The sequence below is a fragment of the Phyllostomus discolor genome, chromosome 2 (genome assembly GCF_004126475.2).
Source record: "Phyllostomus discolor isolate MPI-MPIP mPhyDis1 chromosome 2, mPhyDis1.pri.v3, whole genome shotgun sequence".
In the NCBI taxonomy this organism is placed as follows: domain Eukaryota; kingdom Metazoa; phylum Chordata; class Mammalia; order Chiroptera; family Phyllostomidae; genus Phyllostomus; species Phyllostomus discolor.
The window spans coordinates 80,776,748-80,789,080 of record NC_040904.2 but is presented as its reverse complement, the minus strand read 5'-3'; the positions used below and the strand labels follow the sequence as shown (position 1 = coordinate 80,789,080).

The 12,333-nt window shown below is 40.4% G+C and overlaps 1 protein-coding gene and 1 pseudogene across 1 annotated transcript in view; one reads left to right on the top strand and one right to left on the bottom strand.

The window, feature by feature from the left end:
- Positions 1–6,597, top strand: part of LOC114490834 (cell cycle control protein 50C-like) — a 28,128-nt gene extending 21,531 nt beyond the window's left edge. Inside the window, exons 6-7 of the mRNA XM_036018012.1 lie at positions 2,203–2,412; positions 5,318–6,597. Of these exons, the coding sequence (XP_035873905.1) occupies positions 2,203–2,412; positions 5,318–5,520 (413 nt within the window). The 3' untranslated portion in view covers positions 5,521–6,597. The remainder of the gene's footprint in view (positions 1–2,202; positions 2,413–5,317) is intronic.
- Positions 6,598–7,521: 924 nt separating this feature from the next.
- Positions 7,522–8,860, bottom strand: LOC114488448 (annotated as a pseudogene).
- Between the last annotated feature and the right edge of the window lie 3,473 nt (positions 8,861–12,333).

Genomic DNA, 12,333 nt, shown 5'->3' with positions numbered 1-12,333 from the left:
TGGCTTTCACCCAAGTCTCTATGGTCAATTAATATTCAACAAAGGGGACAGCAACATAAAATGGAGTAAAAATAGCCTCTTCAACAAATGCTGTTGGGAGAGCTGGGCACCTACGTGTAAAAAAATAAAACTTGAACACCAACTTACATTATACACAAAAATAAATTCAAGGTGAATAAAAGACTTAAATATAAGTCATGACACCATGAAAGTCCTAGAGGAAAACATAGGCAGGAAAGTTTCAGACATTCCACACAGCAATATCTTCACTGATATGTCCCCTAAAGCAAGGGACATAAAGGAAAGAATAAACAAATGGGACCTCATCAAATGAAAAAGCTTCTACATAGCTAAAGAAAACAGCATTAAAATGAAAAGAGAACCAACTATATGGGAAAACATATTTGCCAATGATACCTCGGACAAGGATTTGATCTCCAAAATATATAAAGAACTCACACAACTCCACTCCAGGAAGTTCAAAAAAATTAAAAAATGGGCAAAAGACTTGAACAGACACTTCCCCAAGGAGGACATACAAAGGGCCCAGAGACATATAAAAAGATATTCAGCATCACTAGCCATCAGAGAGATGCAAATGAAAACCACACTGACATAATACTTCACACCAGTCAGAATGGCCATCATTAACAAATCAACAAGCAAGTGTTGGAGAGGATGTGGAGAAAAGAAAACCCTAGTGCACTGTTGGTGGGAATGCAGACTAGTGCAGCTACTGTGGAAAACAATATGGAATTCTCTCAGAAAACTCAAAATGGATCTGCTTTTTGACCCAGCAATTCCACTGCTGGGACTATACCCTAAGAACCCTGAAACACCAATCCAGAAGAACCTATGCACCCCAATGTTCATAGCAGCACAATTCACAATAGCCAAGTGCTGGAAGCAACCTAAGTGCCTGTCAGTAAATAGTGGATCAAAAAACAATGGTACATTTACACAATGGAACATTATGTAGCAGAGAGAAAGAAGGAGCTCCTACCATTTGTGACAGCATGGATGGAACTGGAGAGCATTATGTTAAGTGAAATGAGCCAGATGGTGAGGGACAGACACCATATCATTTCACCTTTAACTGGAACATAATCAACAAAAGAAAAAAGCAAACAAAATACAACCAGTCATTGAAATTAAGAAAAATCTAATAATAGCCAGAGGGGAGGGGGGAGGGACCAGTGGGAAGAAGGGTTGTCAGGAACTACTGTAAAGGACACATGGACAAAACCAAGGGGGAGGGTGGAAGCAAGGGAGAGAGGTGGGTTTGGCTGGGGTAGGGGGGAGTGATGGGAGGTAAATGCAGACACCTGTAATTGAACAACAATAAAATAATTAAAAATAAATAAAATTCATTGTGGATTTTATTATCAACTTCTGTAAGCTTTCATTGGAATCTCTCATCCCTTGATTAAGCATTTATTGAATACCTACTATGTGCCAGGCACTAAATATGAAAAAAGACAAGGAAGATACTGTACTCAGAAGTCCACTGTGGAATGAGGGACAGACATGCCCACCATGATGAAAAGAAGGCAGTGTGAGACTGAGGGAAAACTCAGCAGACTCACCTCTGGCACTAGCCCTCAGGCGGTGCTGCCAGCGTTGCTACAGCACTCAGATGCACCAGTGCTCCTGGCTTCAGAACAGGCTTACGACCCTGTTATCTCCGTCTCCTCCCATTTACCAAGTCCTCATACCTGTCCACATGCCTGTCTGCCCTATACAAGATTTCCCATTTCCATTGCCTCATTGATGGTTGTTCTTCTTTTTCCTTTAAATATTAATCAAGTATCTTGTTTTAATTTTTTCACTTCAAATTACTAGTGAAGTTATGATGCTATCAGAGAATATGATGCTATCACAATACAACCACAATTATTTTGCTCTATTTTTTCAGTGCTTCATTTGGGTATATAATATACAATATATATAACTTGGTATTCTACTTCTTTTAATCTTATGAAAATATCATCATCATGCCCCTCCCACATTTCCTTAGAGTTTTCATAACCATTATTTTTAATTGTTGCATACTCAGGCAGTTTATACACATACACACCTTTTTAAAGTCTAATTTCTGTTTCTCCTCAAGAACCCAAAAGTTATTTCATTCTCTGCATTCTAACAAAAACTGAAGGGGGCAGGTGATTTTTCTCCACCACATGCATCATTCTCTTCCCACAGGAACTGCAAAGCCCCCTCACTGGTCTAAGCCTGTCTACGAACTGGACGAAGAGGATTCGGGAAACAGCGGCTTCATCAATGAGGACTTCATCGTGTGGATGCGGACGGCTGCCTTCCCCACCTTCAAAAAGCTGCACCGTCGACTCAACCGAATACAGTATTTTACTGAAGGCTTGCCTGCTGGTAACTATAGTTTCAACATAACCTACAGTATCCTTTCACGCTACCTCTTTTTGCAGTGAAGGGAAATCAGTGTCCATCTGGATACTAGTTGTTGATTTATTTCATCCTGTGCTTTTCTCTTCTTCAATCAAACCGATCTGTGTAAAGACATACAGAGGTAGCACTGTTTTTCCTTCACCGTATAGCCATTTGTCTCCAATTTATGTAATCAAATGTGTATTTTTTTAAGAGTTAACAATTAATAGCAGTATCAAGTAAGTAGATGCAGGTAAGTAGGGAAGTAGATTTCTGTCCCCCAAGAAAGATTAAATAACATGGCCTAGAGATCTAAAACAGTGAGCAGGAGCCTGCTGTATAGGATGCAATGAGATGGGGGACCATGAAATAAAGGGAGAGTGGCTTGATAAGCAGTAAATTCGGAATATGGACGAAAAATAACTAAAACTGAGAGGTATTGTAGAACTTTTTATTCTAGACAAAACCACCATAGACCAAAGGAGCCCTGGACTCAAGGGGCAGCTCCATTTCATCCAACCCATGTGGGGAGCCCTCTGAGCCCCTGCAGGAGCTGTGCTCTGCCCCCTCACCCCCCGCCAGGGGGTAGGCAGCCAGCCTGTGCAAGTCAGGGCCTTTTGGTTATGGACAGTCCAAGTTGGGAGACATATGCCTAATATGAGCTTCTGAATTTTTCCACTTAATTCAAAAACACGAATGTAACTCTTGATTTTAAAACAAAAAGGACTTCACTTCAAAATGACACCAAAACACTATCTTTTAAAAAATTGTATATTGAAACACAATTTATACTAACTCTGGTCTTCAGTCTTTTTTTTTTTTAATATTTTTATCTATTTATTTTTTTAGAGAGAGAGAAGGGAGGGCAAGAGAGAGAGAGAGAGACATCAATGTGCGGTTGCTGGGGGATGTGGCCTGCAACCCAGGCATGTACCCTGGCTGGGAATTGAACCTGCGACACTTTGGTTCACAGCCCGTGCTCAATCCATTGAGCTACACCAGCCAGGGCTGGTCTTCAGTCTTAAAGTCTCTTCCTGATTCCCCATGAAGCAGAACTCTCTGGGAGGCAGAATTTTTCCAGGGCTTGTCCACAGCTCTGAGACCTCAGCCCTGGGGCATGTCAGGGCTGCTGTTAGGAGTGACTCATGGAACCCCAGGAGGACCCAGCACCAAATGCTAAGGTCCTCCATTTCTTTATCTCTCGGGGAGCTTGAATGAGAAATTCTTGGGGATAGTGAATGACTGCTTGTGCTCCAGTGCCCTGCTCCATCTTTTCTGCCCTAGAGTAGAGTGAGGGCACTTCCATCCTGACAGGGGATGGGGATGTTCCTCAGTCAGACATACCCCCACTGATGGGACACCATCTACCTGCCAGTTTGCTGCCTCCTTCTGTTTACTGACCAGGGGTACCCCTTGCCTTAGTTCTTTCCTTTAGCAGGGCTTCTATTCCAGTCTGTGAATATGAAAGCCATAAATTGCTCCCTTGCAACATTATATATACAGATCAAAGAATAAGCCATCGAATGCTGTCTTTTAAATAAAGTTTTTGCAACCCCTCCTTCCGCCCCGCAAAAAAAACTTGAGATCGAAAGTCGTTAACGATTTGTTCATTTTTTTGGTCTCTGGAGTTGGACCTTCTGACTCTCTCGACTCTTTGATGGCCTTGCCATAAAGCAGTTACAGCTGCAATCAAGAAACAGGGTGGGGGAGGGGGCAGCCATCAGGAACTACTGTCCTTCCAGTGCATGACAGTGAGCTTGGGTGGAGGGGAGAGGAAGGGAGTCTGCATTCCAAAGGAGACACTCTATTTCTCCCCGTGGGTGACTACATTCACAGTCATATTTTAATGCTGATGACTCTCAAATCTAAGTCTTCCACACAGAACCTCAGTCCTATCCCTGCTCTTCCTGGGTTGAGCCCTGGTGTGAATATTACCCAACCAGCCTCGTGGCCTGGCTGATTTGCACAGAGAACTAAGCCTGAGCTGCTGAAAAGCCTACCACTTCTAACAGAGAAAAGATGTTCTTTGTGTGAGGAAAAGACCCTCTCACAGAGCTGAGGCAGATGAGTGGAGGTGGCACCCAAGGACCTGGTGACAATGAGGAATTTTGATGCTAAAGAGAGAGACCTGGTCTCCTAACAAGTTTCCTGGTGCTTTAATAAATAGCATGCTGCCAAGGGATGTGAGGCTTTTTAAGAGCTTTGCTGGGAAATGTTGCTGTCCTGTGCCGTTGCTATGAGAAGCCTTTATTTGTTTATTAGTTGGTTTACAAAAGGCACCAGATGTTTAAAAACCTCAGACCACATGCATAATCAAAATGACATCATTAAAATGCTAATGATAGCAAACCCACTTCAAACTCTCTCTCCCCAGAAGTGAGGGATGCCGGTCTTTTTAAAACCCAGACCAATGCCCCCCTTTAGTTTGCCCACCAAAAATGTTTTTCCATCTAGCTCACTGTTTTTTGTTCTTCATGCCTCTTGAAGAATTTTCCCTGAGGTAGGAATTCAAACTCTACTTTGTGTATGAAGGACTTTAGCCTGCCCTGGGTCTCTTGATTCATAAAACAAAAATTTAGGTTTGCTGTAAAACCTATCTGTATCCTTTTCATTTTCTTTGGTTTAAATATATTTGTTCATTTTTTTTTGTCTGTAAATCATCCCGATCTATCTGTGTCCGAATCTCTTTTGTGCATTACAACTATGTAGAGAGAAGGCTCATTTTCAGTTAATTTCACTCCAGTAAGACACAATGCACTATTTGGTAAATATTAGACCATAGGAAATTGAATCATCAACCCTGTTTTTACCTACAAAAACAGGGATTGTGTATGGTTCAACCGAATGTACCTAGGATATGCAGTGGTATGCAGATCTGAGAAGTGTGAAGACAGATCCTTAACAGATCTTTCCTCAGACTTTCCCGTAACCAGATTCCAAGGAGAAAAATCTGTTGTTCTTTCCACCCTGACTTGGAGTGGAGGCAGTAGCCTTTTCTTAGGCCTTGCCTACACAGTGACAGGAGCCATGACATGGTTGGCCTCCTTTTCAATGATGGCCATTCACCTGATGCGTAAAGAAAAGAAAATGTTCTTCCCCAGCTGTCAAGTCAAGCTTTGAAAAGAAAAGCAGAAAACACAGAAATGAACAGAGTAATGAAGTAACAGAGCCAAAGATTTCTGACAAGGCTTGAAGTGACTGGGCCGTTTGTCATCGAGGGGAACTGCATTGATGAACCAAGTACAATCCCAGGTGGATAAATGAGAGTTTCAGAGTGAAGAGGAGGAGGCGGGGGAGAAAGAGGAAAAGGCATAATTATGTATAGTAAAATGTCCCTGGGAATTATAAATCATCCTTTAGCTCTAAACCAAGTCTCTGATATTTATTTAAAGCCCTAAGCCTAAAGGCAGGTGACTGCCTAAGAACGTACCATCACCAAACAAGAGCAAGCAGGCCCAGGGGCCCCAAGATTAGATGGATCCTTTCAATATCAGTCAGGCTCAGACCACGAGTCTTTATTGGCTGTTTGAAATTATTATAGACTATTCTACAACAATTGCTGAGCATCAAATTGAACAATCAGGATGATTTTGAAAACAGATTTAGTCAATGTTCTCTCTCTTAGGCCATTCTCTCTCTTAGGAGTCAGAACTAAGTTTTCTCTGCTAAAAATAAGGTGAAAGTCGTGGCGGTGTCCCGAGGACACACAACACAGCGATGCGCTGTGCAGCCCAGAGGAAAGCACTGACAGTGACTGATTGCCTCAAAAATGGTCCTTAGCACAAAACAATTCCACACCTTTACTGGGATAACATATTCTAGAATGCAAATGGTGACATGGAGTTATGACACTTGAATTCATATGTGTTGAAGGAGTGCCTCAAAGTCTATCTCAAAAAGTTTGAATTCTTGCTAAAAGTCACTTACAAGAGACTCAACAAAGTACTTGGTAAGGCTGCCAGGTCAATAGGTACATAGAGTCGTGTACCTAGATGAGCAGAATATTGTACTTTTAAAAACACATTACTTTATTCTTATTTTTTGAGGTAAAGGAAGCCTTACTTTGTGATGACAGTAGGAGCAGAATTTTCATTTTTAAAGAAACATACAGTACCAACACATGTTTGTCCCTTTAGCAACCAAGAAAGTATTTCTTGGTGGCAACTTTCTGCATTCACCAAATAGTTGAGAACTTTTCATAAAAAAACCAAATGGTTTCAAGTACCAACTAAACTCTAAACTCTTGGAATCCCTCCCCCTATCTCACCTTCCTTGTGTAACCAGTGACATGTCTGACCAGGTGTTAGGCTAAAAAATGCCCTACCCCCACTCCAAGGATACTCCTGTTTTAATCCCCAGAACCTGTGAATGTTACCTTCTATGAGGTCTGTCCAGAAGGTATCAATCCATGTAATATGAAAAATAGAGACATTTGTTGAAGAAGATTCAAGATACAAGAAACACTGTACATAGGACAATGACGCCTCAGTCCCCTTCAAAGTAGGCACCTTGGGGCCTCCCACAGTTCTCCCAATTGCTATCAGATGCCCCGTCATATTTTCCTGAATCTCATGATCTGAAATCTCTTCCCTTTCAAAGGGGATTCTAGTTTTGGGAAAAGCCAGAAGTCACAGGGTGCCAAATCTGGGCTATAGAGGGGTGAGTCACCTGGGTGATTTGATGTTTTGCCAAAAAGCTCTGCACGAAATATGATGCATGAGTGGGCATGTTGTCTTGAAGCTGCTAATCACCAGCTGCCCATAGGTACAGCCTTCTAAATCATCCAAATAGTTTCTGCAGAGGAATGTTCAAGCTTAACACAAAATATGATGCAGATTCATTGCTCTACTTGTTCAGTCATTTTGAACGTGATGGTCACACAGTGTGCATCCTCACTCAGCTGCATCTACTGTCCCCACTGACTAGCACAATGAGGTCACCATTGTTCACGCATGTACATTCCAGCCCACTCTTCTTGGCTGCCAGGTTACATCCATGTTGTACCAACCATTCCTGTTACATTAACAATGGCTGATTTTTTTCCTGGGACAGACCTCTATCAAAAGAGACTTTGCTGATATGATTAAGTTAAAGGAATTGCTATAGGGAGATTATCCTGGATTACCTGAGTGGCCCCAATGTGATCACTATAACTTTTTTTCCCCCAGCATCCAAAATCTTTTTAATTGCAAAGTAGAATCTGAGGTTAGTTTTTGTAGCTGGACTGGCCCTTCAGCCTCTGTCATGCTTGAACTTACAGCCCTTGGATAGTAAGAAGGGTTGGATGTGGCTGTGAGGACACCTAGGGCCTTCCCAAAAAGCCTGTACACCTCTGAGCCCTCGCAAGGACCAGAAAGCAAGACACTGCCACAGCCATTGAGGGAATCCAGGGCCCGCTTGTCCAAGATGAGAATCTTGCCCTTAACCTTGAGGATGTAGCTCTGGGCATGACTGCTCACACAAAGTGCACACACTTTCAGTTTGGGAACCCCTAAACATGCACGTCATTGCTTATAATCCCTACAACCACAGCAATTTTGCCCTCACAGCCAGGAAGCTTCATCTTCCAGATCATCAGGAAAAGGGACAGAGACAGCCTGTTGGTGCAACTCATGAACAACCTCTTCAGTAAACTTGGGTGAAAGTGGAGTTGGTTCTCTGGCCATAAATCTGTAGAGCTTGACCAACAGCCTAGGAAGATCTTGGGCTCCTTACACTGAAACTTTCATTCTTTGTAGTAGCTGATGTCCACTCCCGTGATGGTGCCTCCTGTGCCACCAGGTCCAGAAAGCAATCACTAGAGTTCATATGAGAGAGATGCAGGAAAGCAGAAGACTAGTGGGAAACATGATAACATAAGCAAAAGGTTGGAGTGATGGAAGGAAGGAGCCATAACCAGAGAATAAAGGCAGCCCCTATTTCTTCTTTTTTTATTATTTTTTTAAATGTATTGATTTTAGAGAGAGAGGAAAGGAGCAAAAGAGAGAGAAACATCAATTTGTTGGTCCACTTATTTTATGCATTCATTGCTTGATTCTTTTATGTGCCCTAACTGGGGGTCAACCCACAACCTTGGTGTATAAGGATGATGCTCTAACCAACTGAGCTACATGGCCAGAGCTTCAGGTGGCCTCTAGAAGCTGATAAAAGCAAGAAAAGATCCTCCACTGAAGCCTTCAGAAGCTGTGCTATCATCTTGATTTGAGACTTCTGACATCCGGAACTCTAAGAGAATATCTTTAAAACTCATTGTGTGGTAATTTGTTACAGCAGCAAAGCAAACTAATAAATCGGGGGTTGGCAATGCTCTAATCATCTGAGCACTGTTGTTACTCCAGCTTGGAGAGCTATGCAGGGCAGAGAGACTAGAAAGGAACAGACTCACACATGAACTTGGCCCAATGACTTCAGATCCTGGTTCCACATTCACAGTGCTAACTGGAAAAAGACATAAGCACATCGTTACATCCCAACCCTGTTTGTCAGCTTATAGAATACTAAGGGTGCTGCAAAGAAATAGAACCACTAGTGTGTTTGTGTGTGTGTGTGTGTGTGTTTACTTAATATTGTATTTTCTTTTTTTAAATTATGTTATTGTTGTTCAAGTACAGTTGTTTGCATTTACCCCCCCACTCCCCCCACCCCAGCCATCCCCACCTCCCTCTCCTGCTTCCACCCCTCCCCCTTGGTTTTGTCTATGTGTCCTTTTTAGTAGTTCCTGAAAACCCTTCCCCCCACTGTACCCTCCCCCCTCCCCTCTTGTTACTGTCAGATTGTTCTTAATTTCAATGTCTCTGGCTATATAACAAACAAGCAAGCAAAATGTATTTTCTTCCATTACCATTTAGTCTCTTTTTAGTCCTCTCACCCCAGCAATCATCACACTGTTACCCACGTCCATGAGTCCTTTTTCCTTTTTGCTCAATCCCTCCACCCCATAACCTTCCCTCTCCCCCAATAGCTGTCATCCTGCTCTCTATCTGTGAGTCTGTCCCCATTTTCCTTGTTCAGTTTGTTCCTTGGATTCCACATATGACTAAAATCATATGTGGTATTTGTCTTTCTCTGACTGGTTTATTTCACTTAGCATAATGTTCTTCAGGTTCACCCACACTGTCACAAAGGGTAAAATTTTCTTGTTTTTATAGCTAGGTTGTATTCCACTGTGTAGATGTCCATGTTCCATAATTGTTTTATCCACTGATGTGCTGATGAGCACTTGGGCTGCTTCCATATCTTGGCAACCGTAAATAACACTGTAATGAACAAAGGGGTACTTATGTTATTTTGAACTAGTGTTTTGGGTTCCTTTGGATATATTCACAGAAGTGAGGTTGTTGGGTCAAAAGGAAGATCCATTTTTAATTTTTTGAGTTATCTCCACACAGCTTTCCACAGTGGCTGCACCAATCTGCATTCCCATCAACAGTGCAAGAAGGGTTCCCCTTTCTCCACATCCTCGCCAGCACTTGTTTGTTGATTTATTGATGAGAGCCATTCTGACAGGCGTGAGATGGTATCTCACTGTGGTTTTAATTTGCATTTCTCTGATGATTAGTGACATTGAAATCTCTTCATATGTCTATTGGCCATCTTTGTGTCCTCCTTAGATAAGTATCTATTCAGGTCCTGTGCAAAAACTTTTTAGTTTGATGCAGTCACATTTGTTTTTCTTTTGTTTCTCTTGCCTGGGGAGACATATCCGATAAAATATTGTTATAAGTAATATTGCTGCTTATGTTTTCTTCTAAGGTTTTTATGGTTTCAGGTCTAACATTTAAGTCTTTGATTCATTTTTAATTTATTCTTGTGTGTAGTTTCATTTTTCTGCATATATCTATCAAATTTTCCCAACATCATTTATTGAATAAATTAGCTTTAGCCCATTGTATGTTCTTTCTTCCTCTGTCAAATATTAATTGTCTAAAGTTGAGGGTTTATTTCTGGGTTCTCTATTCTCTTCCATTGATCTGTGTCTGTTTTTATGCCAGTACCATGCTGTTTTGATGACTATGACCTTACAGGATAAAATTATATTAGGTAGAATGATTCCTCCAACTTTGTTCCTCTTTCTTAGGATCACTGTTGCTATGCAGAGCCTTTTGTGGTTCCATATAAATTTTTGAAATATTTATTCTAGTTCTGTGAAATATGTCCTTGGAATCTTGACTGGAATTGCATTGAATCCATAGATTGCTTTGGGTACTATGGACATTTTAATAAAGTTAATTCTTCAAGCCATGAATTGTATGTGCTTCCAGTTATTTGTATCTTCTTCAATTTCTTTCTTCAGTGTCTTACAATTTTCCAAGTACAGGTCTTTTACATCCTTGGTTAGGTTTATTCCTAGGTATTTTATTCTTTTTGAAGCAATTGTGAATAAAATTGTTTTCTTAATTTCCCTTTCTGTTAGTTCATTATTGGCGTATAAAAATGCAACTGTTTTCTGGATATCAATTTTGTATCCTGCTACTTTGCTTCATTTATCAGTTCTAGAAACTTCTAGGTGGAATCATTGTGGTTCTCTGTGTACAGTACCATGTCATCTGCAAATAAAAACAGTTTTACTTCTTCCTTTCCAATTTGGATGTCTTTTATTTCTTCTTTTTGTCTGATTACTATGACTACCATATCCAATACAATGTTGAATAAGAAAGGTGAAAGCAGACATTCCTATCTTGTTCCCAATCTTAGGAGAATGCTTGTAGTTTTTGCCAGTTGAGTATGATGTTGGCTGTGGGTTTGTCATAGGTGACCTTTATTATGTTTAGGTATGTTCCCTCAAATCCCACTTTACTGAGAGTTTTCATCAGAAATGGGTGTTGGATTTTATCAAATGCTTTTTCTGCATCTATTGATATGATTATGTGTTTTTTATCTTTCATTTTGTTTTTGTGGTGTATCACATTTATTGCCTTGCAAACGCTGTACCACACTGCATTCCCAGAATCGCACTTGATCATGATGTGTGATCTTTTTGATGCATAGCTATATTCAGTTTGCTAATATTTTGTTGAGGATTTTAGCACCTATATTCATGAGGAATATTGACCTATAATTTTCCTTCTTTGTAGTGTGTTTATCTGGTTCTGGAATTAGTATAATGCTGGCCTCATAATATGAGTTTGGAAGCCTTCCCTCCTTTGAATGTTATGAAGTAGTTTGAGAAGGAGCGGTGTTAATTCTTCTTGCAATGTTTGGTAAAATTCACTTGTGAAGCCATCCAGTCAAGGGCTTTGGTTTGTACTGCTTCAGTTTCATTAGGTGCAATCTGTCTCTTCAGATTCTCTGATTCTTCCTGATTTAGGTTTTGGAAGATTACATGTTTCTAGGAATTTATCCATTTCATCCAAGTTTTCCAGTTTGTTGGCATATAGTTGTTCATAAAATTTTCTCACAATCCTTTATATTTCTTTGGTGTCAGTTGTTATTTCTCATCGTACATTTCTGACTTTATTTATTTGGGTCCTATCTGTTTTTTTTCATGATGAATCTGGTTAAAGGTTTGTCAACCTTGTTTGTCTTTTCAAAGAACCAGTTCTTGGTTCTTTGATCTTTTGTATCTTCTTCCAGACTCTATTTCATTTATTTCTTCTCTGATCTTTATTATTTCCTTCTTCTACTCATTTTGGGCTTTGTTTGGTGTTCTTTTTCAAGTTCCTTTAAGTGTGAAGTTAGATTTTTACTTGAGCTTTATCTTGTTTTTTGAGATAGGCCTTTAATGCTATGAATTCCCCTCTTAGGAATGCTTTCCCAGTGTCCTACAAGTTTTGGATTGTTATGTCCCAATTTTCATTTATTTCAAAGTATCTTTTGATTTCTTCCTTGATCTCATTGTTGACCCATTAATTGTTTAATAACATGTTATTTAGCTTCCATGTCTTTGCATGTTTTTTTCAGTTTTCTTCTTGTGATTAATTTCTAGTGTCATAG